Source organism: Lissotriton helveticus, chromosome 2_1 (assembly GCF_964261635.1).
Source record: "Lissotriton helveticus chromosome 2_1, aLisHel1.1, whole genome shotgun sequence".
Classification (NCBI taxonomy): domain Eukaryota; kingdom Metazoa; phylum Chordata; class Amphibia; order Caudata; family Salamandridae; genus Lissotriton; species Lissotriton helveticus.
The window spans coordinates 2,078,993,564-2,079,011,417 of record NC_136059.1 but is presented as its reverse complement, the minus strand read 5'-3'; the positions used below and the strand labels follow the sequence as shown (position 1 = coordinate 2,079,011,417).

General features: G+C 47.0%; 1 protein-coding gene across 3 annotated transcripts in view; it reads left to right on the top strand.

Moving 5' to 3' along the window:
- NEK1 (NIMA related kinase 1) overlaps nucleotides 1-17,854 on the top strand; it is a 1,042,157-nt gene that overhangs the window by 83,855 nt on the left and 940,448 nt on the right. For all 3 annotated transcript variants that reach the window (XM_078677052.1, XM_078677050.1, XM_078677051.1), the window contains exon 3: nucleotides 12,193-12,290. In XM_078677052.1, the coding sequence (XP_078533178.1) occupies nucleotides 12,193-12,290 (98 nt within the window). The remainder of the gene's footprint in view (nucleotides 1-12,192; nucleotides 12,291-17,854) is intronic.

Here is a 17,854-nt window from a genome sequence, read left to right as displayed (position 1 = left end):
CCCTTTAGAAAAGGAACGGTGAACCTCTGTCACTCCCCCCCCCGTTTCCTGAACGATCTGAAACCTGAAAAGAGCTGTCCCCTTACCTGCCCTGAGGAGCGCTGTTCGAGAGCCACTTCCCCCCCCTCCTTCCAGGGACGGGACTGCCGGGGACCTGTTGAGCGGCATCGGAGTTGGAGGTGCCCGGGTGGGAGTTGCGCCCCCTTTTCAGATAGTGAGGAGACTGTGTGAGAGGTGCCGCAGGAGCCACTGCTGACTAGCTCCAGGAGGCCACATAGCTCCGAGGCATCACCCTCCCGCGTAGGCCCAACAGGGATCTAGTCAGTGTGTCAGAGGAGCGGCACCGCAGAACCGCCACTTCCCTCCCGTGCAGGCCCAGTGAAGCGAGGCTTTTACCCGAGAGGCGGAAGAAGTGTCTTGGGGGAGTGATTGTGCTGAGGAGGAGTCAGCTGGAAGGTGAAGCGGTAGCGTCTTCCCTCCCTCCCGCGCAGGCCCAGAGAGTAAGTCGGCCTGGCTGGGGAGAGAGCGGATGCTAAGAGAAGAGTCTGCCTGTGGTGAGGTGACGACTCCCGCTGCACGGGCTGGCTGAATCAGGAAAACCATCAATTCTGCCATAAGTAAGCCGGGTTCTGGGAGCTGGGGAAGGACATCAAAACGGAGGCATAATAAAGGAACTATTTCCTGGAAACCCGAAGGGCAGTACAGGGGAGCCTGTACTGGAAAGACTAACATTCTGGAACTAGTGAGCTACCATTAATAGCACTATTGCTGGCTCATTATTTGAGAAAACTGGTAGCCAGAACACCACGGGTGATCTACTTAAACGCCTGATCTTGCTGGAATTTAATGCCTGTTCTTATCTGCTTGTGGGTGAACCAACCTGATATTTGTCAATGCATTCTCTGAACTTATTATAAGGGAAGTGTCAAATGCTTTTCAAGGTTTAAGATTGTGCACTCTTTCTTCTCTGAATTGAGGGGGGTGTTCTTACTGCTAACTTGAAATTCAAACCGCAAAAGTACGGACTGAAATATAGCTCATTGGAGGGGATTACTGAATTCTTGCCAATAGACAATAAGGTTCTAAAACCAAATGTAGTGATGAATTTAAAAGGATACTGGAAATCAAATGTGTAAATGCTTGCTATATGTAAACAACCCCTGGTTGACGGAGTAAGACCATTCAAAGAATTTTTATAAGGTATTCCGTATTTTTCTAATCTGGTGTAGTGTCCTTTTTAATGGAGGGGCGCTGGATTGCTGTGTGGAGTGTGACGCAAGCATAACACAATTGCCTTTGAGAATAGACCTTCCTCCTCTGTGCCAGGCTACCCTATGTGGACTGGTAACCCCAGGTCCAACACTCTCTCAACGACAAAAGCACAAGTTTCAGGACGTTTGTCCTTCGATAAAAACTGAACAGAGGCAAGCACCATTGCCTTAAAGAGCCAAACTGGCCTCTTCCCTGATTTCCATTGAATGACTCTTGTATGCGAGGGCCATGCTCCACATGGGGTGTCTCTCACAAAGTCTCTGGAACAGTGAGCATGGTAATCTAGGCAGAACCGCTTTTATAGAAGACACTGCCCATTATGGCTGCCCATTCCGAGATGCTGTGAGTTGTAGTCCTTAAGGGACAAAAACAGTGGGTGAGTGTGAGCCATATTGATAGTGCAATGCATCCACCACCGTCCTTTTCTACACTTAAACCGGCAGATGCGAAGACCTCTGCGGCATCCAGAGATGGCATTGAATGGCCTCCCCGCTAGCTGTAAGTTATCAGTCACAACAGTCTTACATGAGGCAGGGATCCTACAGAAGTAGGAGCTGGCTCAATCCCAGAGAGAAGTGAAGAAGCAGTCATCTGCTTTTTGCCTCTGAGGCAGTGTACACACATCAAAAATGGTGGGCACGAGCAGGCGGTGCTGAGAAAAAGGAGTGTGGCATAGCTATTCTGCTATCGAGACGTTACCCGACTACAAAAATCATACTTCAAATTTCCCCCAGACCCTATGCCGCCACACCCTGCCATAAAGTTGGCAAGCATTCCCAACAGTGTTGTCTTCTCTAACTGCAGGAAACAGCTTGGAGCAATAATGTCAGACAGCCATCCTCCTGACTGCCTAAGCTACGCCCCCAACAAGATTAAATGCTCACTAGTGATATTGTAAGCACACTGGTTGGCCCACACAAGTATTGTACTTTCAGCGCTTTTAAATTCGCCTGATTGAGGTTGTGCAAAATATTATGAACGAGTATGACGGAAGCAAACTAAGGCTAGAATATCCCATAATTTTCTCTCGTACATTAATACTTCTTCCATTATCCTCCTTCAAGGCCCATTCATCAACCCATTGTTTAAAATGTCTGTATGTCAGTGGGCTTGTAATTTACAGGCTGTGTCTCCTCAGATAACCAGACAGCTTTTTTTGGACTGATAATGGGTTTGGGGGAAGAGGAGTTGAAAACAGATAAAGGTCAAATATGGGTTAGAATTCCATTGATACGTGTACCTGTCTAATCTGTCCAGTGATCATCCGTGTTCACAGTGAAAAGAGATGCATACAATTTTCACTCTTTCTGGCCTTCTTGCACCGCTGCCCTTCTGGAGACTAGTTTTTTCCTTATACCACTGACAAGGTCTGTAAATGTACATTCCCTATGCAGACCATGCCCTTCTATTCCCTAAGAGCAAACATGTTCTTTCCTCATAATTCAGATGGGTGAGAGGGGTACAGTCAGTGTATAAGGGTGTGTAGTGTGTTTTAGAGGTTGGAAAGTGTTACTGATGGTGTGACGGACATGTAAGGGTTTGGCTTAGGATTCTCAGAGCTTTCTTGGGTGTGCAAAGTGATGGTCTTGCTGAAGTGTGCCGGCAGAGTGTGGCTATATTTGGGAGTGTGTAGAGCATGGATTCAATATGGCAACAATTTCATGTGGATTCCTAAACATACAGGCACCTGAACCCTGGTGGCCTAAATGCATAAATATCTAAAAAGCAAACTGTTAGAAGAGACATGACAAAACTGTTTGAGCCAGGACAAAACAGGTAGGATGTCATACTCTTACTGTTCCCACTCATTTCCTGCCTCCTTCTTGTGGTGCCAAATACAGATAAACAGGCAATGAGGGAGTGGTATGATGCATTTCTGCAAGTTTGTCAGGCAGATCAATACTCCTTAAGAGAGACACATGAGTTGGAGGGTGAATAAACAATTCTGATAGATACTTCTTAAAGCAGATTCTTCACCTTTAGAGTATTCCCCAGGTGCCACACTGGATCCAGAAACATTTCAAAAGTGCTCCTGAGCCCCAAGTTCTCCTTCCCATTAGCAATGCTGAAGCAGGTGAAGGCATTTAAGGAGGCAACAGTACATATCTTTGGCACTCCTTTAACTTCCTCTTTTGCACTTTTGGGCCCCAAGGATCTTCCCACTCAGATTTACGTTAGTGGACCTGTCCTTTGTGCTCTCGGAACCCATCAGCACCGACTTCGATGCAGAAATTCACCCCAGCTCCCCAACCCACATTAGTCTTATTTTCATCAGCGGTGATGCAGGCGCCAAAGGAAAATCTGGTACGGACTTTGACATTTGACTCAGACGAAGTCGAGCTCTGAATTTGCTACAACACACCGGGTTCTATTCAACCTGATTCTGATCCCATGCTTCCATTAATGCAAATGAGATCTCCGAGGCTCCACTGTCTTTTTGGGCTCAGACCCTGATCAGAGTTTGCAACCACTAAGATGACAGTGGTGGGGAATGGGATGATTAACCCCAACCCCCTGGCAAACTATGATGACAGCCTTTACATAGTTTTACAGGAGGATAATGGGCTTGACACCCTCCCAGTTACAGGGTTGAATTCACCTCTTGAGCCCCCAACAGAAAAGAGTGCTTTCTTTGCTATAGTAATTCGACAAGCAGCTGAGGTCCAGGACCTACCTCTGTCTTCAGAAGAAGTCAAAACACATACTCTTACTGAAGTTTTGCAACTTAGTCCATCCTCACCTGAGCTCTTACTTCTGCTCAGTAAAATCCCTTGCTGGCACCTTAATGGGACTTTTCTAAGCCCTGCTCCTGCCTGCCCAGTGAATAGATAAGTGGCTAGATGGCATAGACAGGCTCCTGGGGACCCTGATTTCCTTGCACAGCATCATATTCCAGAGTGTCTGATGGCCCAGGCTTCCAATACGAAGGTGAACCCCAATGGTTTCCCCACAGCTACCCCAGATAAATGGTCAAAGAGGATTGGGAGACTCCGAAATAGAAGGGTTTCCTTGGTTAGCATAGCATTAAGGTCAGTAAATTCTGTATATTTATTGGGCCAATATACACATACCTGCTGGGACATGGCCAGCGAGCTCTTACTGGCATCACAGAAGAATGTAGGGCCTTCTTAGCTAAAGACATTCATAATGGTAAGAATGCGGTCAAATACGTGATTCACTCTGACCTTGATACTAATGATTGTTTGGTACAAGCAGTTGGTGCTCTGTCACCGTTACTGGATGCGATCCACAGATTCCTCATGAGACGTACAGGCCTCCATTATGGCTATGCCTTTGGGTGGCTCACATCTCTTCGTCAAAAAGGCTGATTCAGACTTCGAACTCTTTAAGACGTGTAGGATCATGGCAGGCTCTCAAGGTCTTCTGACCCCTCCCAGTTTTCTCACCAGTTCAGGAAATTACAAGGCTACTCAAGAGCAGTTGTCATATAGGCAGTGCCGGCCTCTCCATCCCCGCGCTCTCCCCAGTCACCACAGTCATTTTATGGCTTAGCCAAGGATCTGCCCGGCAGCTTGCATGTTATTTGGGGCATATGCCCTCTCAATCCTTTTACCCTGCGCCAACAGCCTCTAAGCCAAACAGGCTTGGTGCACAGCCAACCAGTGGGAGTCAGACTCCAGTACTTTCTCCAGGGTGGCGATCCATCACATCTGACAGAAGGGTCCTCCAAATCGTTCTGCATCGTTATGCCCTACTGTGTTTTCTACTTCACTGCACTTCCCTCCTACACCAGAACAGTTCTCAGTAGATTAGTGGTCCATTCTGATGCAGGAGATGTGAGCTGTATGCATATGTGAGAACGTGTGTATCCTGCACGATATAGGCTCCCATCTACAACGCATTGCTACTGATCTATGCGACATAAGCCTAGCCGCCTAGCCGCCCCCCAAGGTGGCGACCCACAGTTGCACCGACGCTCAGTCTTACTGACTAAATTTCGAGACCTGGCTGATAGAGAACTTGCATACCCGAGGTATCATGCTAAGGCCCGGCACTATGGTGAATGGGAATGCCCTGGCTGCACTCTAGTATAGCTACTCCACCCTAGTCGTTCGGTGGCAGTCACTTTGGTGGCTTGTGTCACCGAGTTGCGCACGACCTCTGGGTCTCCTATTACTGGTGGCGAGGATATCCTGTCTGAGTTACAACGCTATTATGAAGGCCTTCATATATCCTGCATGCCCAAGAATGCGCAGGAGATCCCACCATCCCCAGCGGAAATTGCAATGGTGTGGCTCACTGATGTACAAAAGGGGGTTGTGATAGACTGAGCATCTGAACCAATCAAACACTCACACCCAGTCAAAAGATCTGGGTTTGATCCATCACCGTTCTTTAGCCAACCCTGCCACCCCAGTTCAGACATGGCTATATGCAAATCAGTCTGACCCTGTGCCTCATGGGAACAGTCCAGCCGAACTGCCAAGCCATGCCTTCCCTGGACCGGAAACAAGCTTCCGAGGACCGGTTTCTGGAATTTCAGCCGTCTTCAGCCCGGCTTGCTTGAATCCAGTGGCAAAGTGAGCAAGGGACTCACGTCTGAGCATACCCTGCCACACTTATGGCGGCCAAAGCGGTACAAAAGGGGGTGGTGATGGACGGAGCATCTGAACCAATCAAACACTCACACCCAGTCAAAAGATCTGGGTTTGATCCATCACCGTTCTTTAGCCCACTCTGCCACCCCAGTTCAGACATGGCTATATGCAAATCAGTCTGACCCTGTGCCTCATGGGAACAGTCCAGCCGAACTGCCAAGCCATGCCTTCCCTGGACCGGAAACAAGCTTCCGAGGACCGGTTTCTGGAATTCCAGCCGTCTTCAGCCCGCCTTGCTTGAATCCAGTGGCAAAGTGAGCAAGGGACTCACGTCTGAGCATACCCTGCCACACTTATGGCGGCCAAAGCGGTACAAAAGGGGGTGGTGATGGACGGAGCATCTGAACCAAGCAAACACTCGCACCCAGTCAAAAGATCTGGGTTTGATCCATCACCGTTCTTTAGCCCACTCTGCCACCCCAGTTCAGACATGGCTATATGCAAATCAGTCTGACCCTGTGCCTCATGGAACAGTCCAGCCGAACTGATGGCCAACGACGATTCCTTAGCGAACCGATATCATGCGAAGCAGTCATCCAGGCGATCAATGCTTTGAATGGGTCCATGGCCCCAGCCCTTGATGGCCTAATGGAGCTTTCTATAGAGATTTCAAACCACAACTGGCACTGCACCTCTTAGCTATGTACACTGAATCTTTGGACGCCAATGCGCTGCCACCCATACTACACAAAGCAGTTCTCATGCTCCTTCTGAGCCTGGTAAGCACCCCACCTGTGCATGTCCTACTGTTTCATATCCCTCCTTAATCCAGACAAAAAGATTTTAGCCAAGATCCTGGCTACCAGACTGTTCCTGCTGATGGAGCAAATTATATCTCCTGTTCAGTCAGGCTTGGTCCCCCATAGGCCCACTTCCCTCAACCTACGTCTCAGTGCTACATAGGTTCTCCCCCACAAGACTCACTGTAGTTGCCTTATTAGATTTGAAAAGGCATTCGACCCCTTGGAGTGGCCTTTCTTGAAAGCAACTCTGATCAATCTAGGACTCCCTACCTGGTTCATCTCTCTGGTCATGCTCTTATATTCTAATCTGGTGGCACGCCTGCAAATCAAAGGTTCCGTCACAGATGCGTTCCCTATCACAAGGAGGTCCAGACAGGGTTGTCCCCCATCTCTTTATCATCACAATGGATCCATTAGTCTGTCACTAATTTAACTATTAAACTCCCCCTATCCATGGTGGGACGAGAAGCAATAATTAAAATGGTGGTCCTCCCTCTTTTTTTGATCTTTTCTTGAGTATCCCTATACCACTCGCACAGAAATATTTCAGCACCCTACACAGTCTCTTAACACGCCTTATCTCGGAGTCGACCCCACATTCAGTGTGATACCCTAACCCTCTCTTATGACCGCGCCGGATTTGGAGTCCCAGACCTCCATCTCTACTACCTTGCAGTACAATGGCATTACACACATCGTTGGTACCTCCCAGATGCCTGCCTCCCTCCCTTACCTAAACCTCGAGATGGACCAGCTGGGGGATTTTCCTCACCCTTACATCATGCCAAAGGTCCTCCCCATTGACTCCACGGACATTCAAACCATCTCTACAACATGCTGGGCCTGGCAGAAACTCCATCTGGTATTGGGAGATGGGCCGCTCTACTCCCCCGCCCTTCCTTTAGATGACAACCCGTGGCTACAACTCACTCTTGAAAAGGTGGTGCAGCACACCCTCCAACGCCACAACCTCCATAGTATGAGGGATATATTTCCTGATGGCCATGTCCTGACGCATGCCGATGATAACTGCTTTCAAAACGCCTCAAACATGGACCACTTTGTGCTTCAATGACTACATAATACACTGCACTCCCTTATACCCTCCTACCCCCTAGCTCTGGATGATTGTTGTCTCGGACACTGACGTAGACCAGTTGGTCTTCAGGTTATACCGGCTTTGCACCACCTTGAAACCTGATGCCACAGCTTGTGTCAGAGAGGCTTGGGGTGCAGACCTGGGCTTCCCTCTCACAGATAAAGTATGATCCTATTGTTGTTCACAGACCCAATGTATTTCGGTCAATCAGACAAACTGCTACATTTTAAATTTCTTTACCGAGCAGCCCGCTCCCCTTCCCACATCGCAAAATTCGACCCTACTCGATCTGATGGGTGCCCCAAATGTTTTGCCCTGAATGCAGATTTTGCACACCTGACTTGGACATGTCCGCAGCTTTACCTTTACTGGACGTCCTTCTTTGCCCATGTCTGTCTCGGCCATGACTGAAGTAGCAGTTGCGCCGGACCCTCTCATAGCACTCCTAGGCTTTACCGGCTATGTTCCTAAGTCTGCTTGCCAGCTCATGTCATTGGCACTTCTGATTGCAAAGCGCAAAATCATGTTACATTAGGGTAGCGGAAGGGTCCCTACCACCGCCATATGGCTCAAAAGTATGACACATTTCGAGGTCTTCAGCGGGGACTACACACAACTACAGGCATCCACATCTCGCCTAAAGATATCTGGCAGACCCTACGGGACTACCTCCTTTACACTATACCCTAATGTTCCAGATTGATCACTGCTTTCACCCTAAATATTGTACCGACCTCTCCCTTACACACCGTGTCATATGCTCTTGCCTGCGATATGGCAATGTTCTTTCTTTTTTATTTATTCAATGTATATGTTGATGTTGTCATACTCCTGACTGTCATGTTCATGATGGTGCGCCCGCACCCAGCTCCATCCTGCTGTACCTTGTTGTGATTTGCTTTAATTGATGTTATGTTGTTGTTGACATGGCTCTTCATGTATTAAAACTCAATATATACAAAATAAAAAATCCCACTCTAAATTATGCAAATAGAGTACAAATTAAGGAACAAGATCACATAAAAATGGCTGCCGGAGACTGGGACCTATGCGTGATTTGAGGCCAACCACAATGGACACTGGGTCGGATACACCAACCAACTTTGGCCCTGTTGGAAGTTTTATCTTGGGACTTGGATTTTTTTAATAAAGTCAAAATACCACAGCCAGACAAGGCAGTAGTAGGCTGTATCCGAGGCAGTCCAAATAAAAATGGATAGGAGAATGGCGAGGTACCTCTGAGACGGTTGGTTTTGGCGGGAAAAGCTTAGCACAAGAGAAATTAAATTTTATGCACATTCCTCTTGCTAGTTGGATATTTTTGGCACCTTTGTCCGGTCAAGATTTTTACTTTCGGACTTAGGGCCCGATTACATGTTTGACGAATGGGATACTCTGTCACAAATGTGCCAGATAGCCTGTCCGCCAACAGGTTCTATAGGATATAATGGAATTGTAATACGGGATATGCGTCATGTTTGTGACAGTTACCCTGTCCGCCTAACTCTTAATTGGATCCTTAGTCTCTTTTTCAGGGCTCGGAATCCTCAAGTTGGGCAAGGCTGCAGCTATATCCGACGTCAAATTCCAAGAAGCTGGATATCTTCTCACCGAGGGTCTGCTGAATCAGATTTGGTGCTGGGGAGAATCTGATCATTTTTTTTTTATGCCCAACGAGTTCCCACCTTCATTAGATAAGCTCTGGTGGTTTGTTCTGGTCCTCCGAAGGTCCAGAAGCACAAACGTTTTTTAAGTTCCAGATTTTTCACTACTGGTAGGAGAAGTCCAGTTAGACACGGTCAAGGGTCTAAGGACCTCAGGAACACCATGTGGGGGTCAAGACTTCTTTCAGCAGAGGCCACCAGCAGGGTCCTTGTCTGTTCCAGAGGTGTACATGTCAGATGGGGACTTCTGGAAAAGGCCTCTTGTTGTTTTTGGTAGCCCTGTAGCCACACAGGAGGTCCGCCAACTAACCCTCAGGCTCCACTTCTTTGTCCTGGGTACATGGGGGAGCATGTCCAGACAGTCAGGACTCCTATCCGGTCACAGACCAAGATCCAGTCCATTTCTGCTCATCCACTGTTCCAGAAAGTGTTCTAAATTGGGTGATTGGGGATATCACATTGATGCCTGGCATTAGGTAGTGGGTGGAGGGGACCACTTATCCCTCCTTAACCAGCAGGATAAGAATTCCCTTGGGTAAACCTAGCTGGTCCAAAATCAGAGATAGAAGCAGAATTCATTTTTAATATTGCTTTAAGTGCTTCTCTATGGGCCAGCTTGTTTTGCTACAGTGAAAATAGCTTTTGGGTGCTAGTCACTGCAAGGACATTCAAATTTTAAATGTTTTAAATGTTTCCATGTCCGGCTTTTTTGGCACAATAGTGTTGTATTACACAGATGGCCTTTAGGTTTTGGTGCCACCTGTCTGTTTTGGGCACCATATACGAGTGTCTTACAGGAAAGTTAAGTATGCCAATTAGGAGTTACCCAACTTTTACATGTTTTAGGGGTCATGGGGTCGGACCACATGCACTGGGGCTGGGTTAGGAGCCTCCCAGAAAGTGAAGTCAAAAATCCTGCAGCATCAGTCCACAAAATTGAAGGTGCCGACGCAAAAAGGGGCACCTTTTCACACAGTTTATCATAGGTTTATCAAACATGTTCCCTCACAAACCATTTGTTATGCCACAGTGGGACCTTTACCTAGTCCTAATGTTTCTCACGTATACTCCCTTCGATTGATGCACAGCTTCTCATTGCATCTCTGACCTTAAATGTTTTCTTCCTCATTGCAATCACTTCAGCTCATTGTTTCAGTGAGCTCCAATCCCTATCAGTGCAGCTGCCCTACACCACCTTTTTTCTCTGTTTGAGCAGGATTCGAACATGAGCTAATGTCCCGGGCATCCTCTCTGTTTGAGCAGAAACATTAGCTCCTGCAAGCATCCTGTTTTGTTTTTAATCCTGCTCTGTGTACCCATTAAATAAGGTAGGTTCTGGGTTTACTAAGAGGCTGTTCTATTTGTAATATCTGGAACCCTCATATAGCCAGAATTCTGTTCTCCCCCCCTCAAGAGGTTGAGACCACCATGTTGGTATTATCTTAACCGCATGCGTGCGGGCGGAATTCCGCTCGCACGCTGAGATTTTTAAAACCGCACTTTACATGACGAGCTGGGCTCGTCATGAGCGTGCGAGGAGGCTACCTCATGACGAGCCCAGCTCGTCATGAGCGTGGAAGGGGTTAACATGGTTGGGCTGTCTGGCCAATGATGAATCATGCTAAGAATAAGTGGGTGAGGCCTTTCCTTCCATTATCTTATTTTGCTCTTTGGTTCCTGGAGGCATAGTCTATATATTCCAATAAGGTGTAGGAATATAAAAGTAGCAGTATTTTTTGTGGCTTTGAGTTTACTTTGGAGGATGTACAGCATTATAAAACCTCTAGCTCTCTTGTGTGAGATATCGTCCTTTACATCTGCCAGGCTGCGACGTGGGCGTCAATGCACACATTACTGAAGCACTATTGCCTTCACAGCCAGGCTGGAACGTTATTTCACTTGCCTGGTTCTGCAAGACTATTTGGTCTCCGTCTACTCCACCCTTCATCTTGGGAGGTACTGCTTTGATATCTTTTCTAAAGGTGAGGAATCTGCTGTTAGAAGAATCTATTAGAAGAACAAGTTACTTACATTCAGTAACATGTTTCTTAGGGATACTATATTTTACTGCAGATCCTTCACTGCCCTACCGCCTCCCCATTCTGTGGAGTGGCATTTTGTATCATCTAAAAAGGTCACAAATTATACGTTTGCACACTGGTACCAACATTTGTTTTGAACTATGCACCCAAGGGTCAGTAAGAGTTAACCAAGAAACTAACATTATCTTGTAGGAGTGGTGCTCATATGCCTTCCACTCCGTCACTTCTGGGACAGACCGAAGCCCCTTGAGCCACATGGCGCTGTTAGCAGCATGTGGAATGCGCTGCTATGAAAAGTTTCCAGATCCAGTCTGTTTCCTTGGGGATATTGTAAAACTGAGGAATCTGCAGTTGGAGTATCCACCTGAAAGAGTTGTGTGGAGAGGGAGTTAAAGTGGGTGTACTGTTGTTCATGTAGTAAACTATTTAGACACTGCAGGAGTGGAAAAGCACATTTTGAGCAGTTTAAATCAAGCTTAAAATATTACATTTTGTGGGGCCGCCATTTATTTACCAAAGAGCGTTTATGATGTTGAATAAGGCTGCTGGGGGAGTAAGGTTCTGAGAATCTAAAAGGGTATAGAAGGTGGGAGGCCTTGTTCCTACCTTTACCATGTTGTAAGTACCAACATAGTGGCTCTTGGGAACATTTTAAAAGCTGATTTTGTGCATGTGACATACCTGACAGCTTCCTAATGTGAAAATGGCTCCTTAGTTTCAGAATTAGAGTGAAATATGTATTTTTCATTTCAGAAAATGGCTGTCTGTATATAGTGATGGATTACTGTGAAGGAGGAGATCTCTTCCGAAGGATCAATACGCAGAAGGGTGTTTTGTTTTCAGAGGATCAGGTACTTATGGGAGCATTTACCAAATTCAATAATACTTCTATTCAGTGCTAAATACATATTACCCTTATTGCCAAAATCCGAGTTGGTTTTAAGTAGCATTTGTTTTCCAGGTCCATGCAGTCGGAAACCTGAGTAGCTGGGATAAGTACGGTCTCTAAAGATATGAACGGCTGTTTACTAGAATATGGATGTAGCCATAATTTTATATGTGCTCACAGACGCATAACGTAGTAAAGTACATAGGAGAGGCTAATCTGTTTCTACAACCACAAATTATAGCAAATAAGGTACAGTTTGTAGAAATGTTTATAGCACTAAAAGGTAACCTAATAGCAGGCCCAAATCTTTAATTTATATATAGTTTGTAATACATTATTGTAACCATCTAACCTATTGAGTGCATACATGTAAAATACGTTGTTCCTAGAGTCCCCTGTAGAGCCGTCTTATTAAGTGCCTACCATGCCCCATAGTGTGTAGTACTTGGAGTAGCTTTGGTCTTGGGATCTTTACCATCTGGAGCCCAGTGTTTACGGATATAACGGAGGATACTGGCATGAGTAGGAAAGAGCGTTTCAGGGTCGAGTCATGAGTATGCACAAAATTAGTATGGGTCATTAATGTGCCATCCATCAACAATGTCCCCACTGTTGCTACCGCTGCCTGTTCCCACTGACTCATTCTCTGTGCCGTCAGTGAGCCTAAAGGTGTGGGCAGACCACAGAATGGGACCTAGAACGCATAGGGTGCTCGCAGAGAAGTGTACCTCATTGCCATCTTCCAATAGATTTGAGCAATGCGCAGTAAAAGGGAGTCTGTGTGCAGCAACAGGAAGGCCGGGACAGGTTAGCCTATGTACCAGACCCCTGTTCAATGGGCAGTTGTATATCCTATTTCAGGCAGATTGTGGCCGGCTGGCGAGTACGAAAGCCACTGCAATTTCCGTCTATGCAATAGGCCTTGAAAGCAGAAGCCCCATAATGCCTTTGCTGCTCAGCAGATAACATTTTGTTAAGCCATCCCAATGGCGGACAGTCATGCATGTAAGTTCAATTAGTATAGTATTCAACAGTCTGAACACCCATGCTAACATTACAGTCATCAAATTCACAAAGTGATACAGTAGCCATGGCAGCCTAACCATTTTGGCGAAGGCCAAGCGACCAGCTACCAAAAGAGGCAATGTGATCCAAAAACCCACCTGGGATTTAAGTGTGTTAATCGTACTTATAAGATAACCTTCCAGTAAGTCTTGCTGCTCTCTGTACACTTGTATCCCTAGATAGTAAAAAGTGTATGGAGCTATGGGTATTTGAGCTTCCCCGAACCAGAATGTCTGCTCAGTGTATGTGCCCGCAAAAGAATACGTACATTACTTATCTACATTAATTTGGATTCTGAAGAGTTCCCTGAACCTCGATAGCAGTTGGGCATGGTCCCCCTGTTCCTCTTTCAGATCCTTCAGAAACAGTATCATGTCGTCAGTGTATAAGGACATAGTATGTACTGGGTTATTGAGCAGAATCCACTTATCTCCGGCCTCTTGCTGAATCTGCTGCGCTATGGGTTCAATTGCCAGTATAAATAGAAGTAGAGAAAGGGGGCAACCTTGCAGCGTACTGCATAGTACCTGGTATGAGCTCGAGATTTAGGGCCCAGTTCTGGATCTAGCCTTTGATGCTGTATACAGTAGTTTCACCCATCGGAGGTAAGCAGGGGGTATCTTGTAGCAGGCCAATTATGCCAATATAAAATCCCAACCAATTGTTTCAAAAGCTTGGCAGATGTCTGGGGACAGGCAACCGGCATAGAGATAATGTCATCAATCCGCGTCCATCACCCTAAACAACCGCCGAATGTTCAGGGAGTTATTGTGTCATGGGACCAAACCACATTGGTCCCTATATATCAGTAGCTAGAGTTATGTTATGTTATGTTATGTTATGTTATTTGTTGTTTTGTATAGCGCAACGGTTACTCAAAAAGAGTGTCCCGGCGCTTTAGGTAAGGGGAAATAATGCAGAGTAACATAACACAGTTTAAAAGAAATAAACAGCACACAGACAATAAAAACAAAGGAACAACCTGGAGGCCTACTGGGAGAACAGCCAGGTTTTGAGCCCTTTCCTAAACTCTAGAAGAGTAGTAGCTCCCCGAAGTGGGAGCGGCAACGAATTCCACATCTGTGGGGCCAATAAACTAAAGGAACGGCCACCCAGGCGGGCCCTCTTAACACGAGGGACCGCCGCCAAGAGTAGAGATTCAGACCTCAACGAACGAGCCGGATGGTAAAAGGCCAGTCTCTTTTGGAGATACTTCGCCCCCACCGCATGGAGCGCCTTATAGGCCAAGGTCATAGCCTTAAAGGCAATCCGTTTGCGGATGGGTAGCCAATGCAGCGTCAGCAGTAGCCCAGAGACGCTGCTACGTCTATTTAGACCAAAAATGGCCCTGGCCGCCGCATTCTGCGCAACTTGAAGCCGCTGTAGCAGGTACTCTGGTAGGCCCAGGTAAAGAATGTTGGCATAATCCAACCTGGAGCCTATCAGAGCCTGCACAGCCAGAATTTTGTATTCTATGTTTAACAATAACGGCCTGTATTAACTCTATAGGTGGTTTGCCAGGTTTCAGCATGGAGGTGAATAGTGCTTCTCCGGTGGTAGATGGCAGTGAACCGATATCAAGAGAGGTAGTATAGAGCTTCTCTAGGTGCAGAACCAATCGTGTGGCGTAGGCCGAATAGAATGCCACCGGCAGTCCATCAGAACCCAGTGTTTTTTATTTGCGAAGCGAGCTCCTTGATAGCCCCTCGTATCTCGCTCGCCGTAATGAGAGCACCTAGTTCTTCCCTGTCAATCGGAGTCCCTCTGGGTAACTGTGCTTGATTTGAAAATGCTGCTATTACTGCTGGGCCCGGGAGGTGGGAAAGCTGTGTATAACGCTTTGTAGAAGTCACAGAAGGTTGTGTCGATTTCCTGCTAGGTCACTACCTGTCTCTGATGAGGTGCGTTTTTTGACAGGATAGGTGTAGGGGAGGGTAGGCTCAGATTAGGCGTGCCAATAATGTGCCCGCCTCAGTGTGCATCCTTTGTGTGTAAGCCCTATAGTCTATTACTCTGAGGCATTCCAGGAGTTCTGTATGCGTGATCCTAGCTTCCTGTAAGTCAGCAATAGCGTCAACGTTAGCAGCTGCTGCCCTCTCTAGGGGGCGCAGACTGATCTCCAGCCGTGTTAATTCCCATTGAATCTTCTGACTAGCTCCCACCACTGCAGTAATTGATGTGCCTTGCACTACGACCTTAACCACCTCACACTCCACCAACGGTGAGGGGGCTGTACCAACATTATCAGAAAAGTATGTATCAGTGGCTGCAGCCAGGGTTTCTCTGAACACCGTGTCCGCAAATAGTCATAACTGTTGGTGCTAGGTCGGGATTGGGGCTAGCACTTGGCCCAAGTGAGTGTTACTTTCAGTGGCTTATGGTCGGATATGGTCTTCCCTAAATACGTAGCATTGTAACTCTAGCCTGAATGAGTGGAGGTCATAGGAATCTGGCAAGACAGGAATGGAGGGCATGTGGGTGTGAGTGAATAGTATTCCTTCAAACCCTCATTGCGACTACACCATAGATCTAAAATGCCCATCTGTCTACCCACTACCTCAATATTTTCACCTGTCGTTCCACACTCGTACCAGTCAGGGGTGGGTGTGAGCAATCCAATATTGAGTACAACACTGCATTTAAGTCTTCCCCTTAGTCCCATGGATAGGGAGCCCAATCCGCCAATACAGTCGACAGATGAGTTAAGAAGGTCTCTTGTTCGGTCTTGGGCGCGTTTAAACACCCCAACACCAGCTGCTCACCATCTAATGTACCCCTAAGCAATAAATAGCGGCTCTAGATGTCAATATTAGAGTCAAGCACCACAAACTGGGCCCTAGAATGCAGCTAGATTGCAGCCTGAGTTGGATGTTTGAAAAAGTTGACCTTTCCATCTTCTGTGGAGTTTCTGGGCCTCGGAAGCTACTAGGTGTGTTTCCTGTAAGAATGTAATCTGAGCGTGCCGTCTATGCAGTTGGGCTAGTATTCTATGTCTCTTGTGTACTGACCCCATACCCCTGACCTGCCAAGTGATAATATTATAATTTCTCACTACAGTTGACACCATTGGCATATCAAGACAGTTGTAAATAAACAGGTCCCCTGCACAATACCATTGCCCCCCTCCAGTACATCAGGTGACTTCTGTAAACCATAACCAACATTTCCCCGATTCTCGTGTTAGTATTCACAGCTATGGGGTCACTCCCTACATAGTAGAGGATATGAGTGCTACATAGACATATCTGGAGATCGAATAAGCTTTTCTCCGATTCAAGGTCCAACAAAGAACAGTTGTTCGACCAAACCAAAATCAACAAACAAATCAACATTACTATGACACTTTGTGCAGTTGCCTAAGGAGGGGGTTCAGACTTAGCACGTGTGTGGCCCCTTTAATATGGCGGGATAGCAAAAACGTGTGTCCCGCATTGGAGCGACAGGAATTCCAAATGGACATAACTGCCTGGGAATACCGCAAATTAGATATAACAATTAGATGTAAATTGATCATAGTAGGCAGGTAACCTGACATAAGTTCAACCAGGAATGGCGAGGTATTGAGAGCAAGGGAGGGGTAGAGTGGGTACAGAGGTCGGGTGAGTACTAAGGTGATAGGAACAGAGAGGTAGGAAGTGGAAATGAGGAAGAGCACTCTTCTCTGAAATCATGTGCATGATATAACTGAAACAAAAGCTATGTTGTAATATACCAGCCCTCTCCATGTGGCACAGACTTGGGAAATTAAGGCACAGCAATCAATGACGTCGGGCCCTGCTATATAAGATGATGAATAGCAATAGGACGACTTAAGATGCAGTGTAAGGCAAATAATAGTGAGGGGGCATGCATCACGGAGTCCAACAGTCACTGACTGCCCAAAAGAGCAGGCAAGAGGCAGTGCTTGATGTGTTGTTAGAGGCTGAGACCCACACAGATTGTAATGCTACGATGAGCTAGTTGAGCGGTGTTGCACTTGTGGAGGCAGGACCCTGCATCGCTGGGAGCGAATGTAACCCCTCGCCGGGGGCCTGGACAAGAAGATCTCTGCATCCCGCCCCACTCTAAAAGCTGCTGGGGGGGATGGCGGGGGGGGGGGGTGTCAGAGAAAATGTCAGAAGCTGCCGGACAGGTCAGCCGAGCCACCTTTTATGCCTTCTGACCCCTAGCAGTCTGAGCGAAAACACTTCAGTGTGCGATTCCCCCCCCGCTGGGTGCCATCTCACACAATGCAATAAATCGGGCCACCTCCACTCAGCAGTGTCTCTCACTATAATGATTTCCAGGTAGGCTGTTTTGCCTCACAATCACCACCCACAGTTGTCTACTCTGCACAGGTAGAGCCTTTACGTCCATGGTTAACCCCCCCCCCCTCACCCAACACCACTGCCCAGAAGGGCCTGGATATTATACCTTTCCTCTATGTGGCCTCGGTGTAGAGAGTGGGAGGAGCTGCGTTCC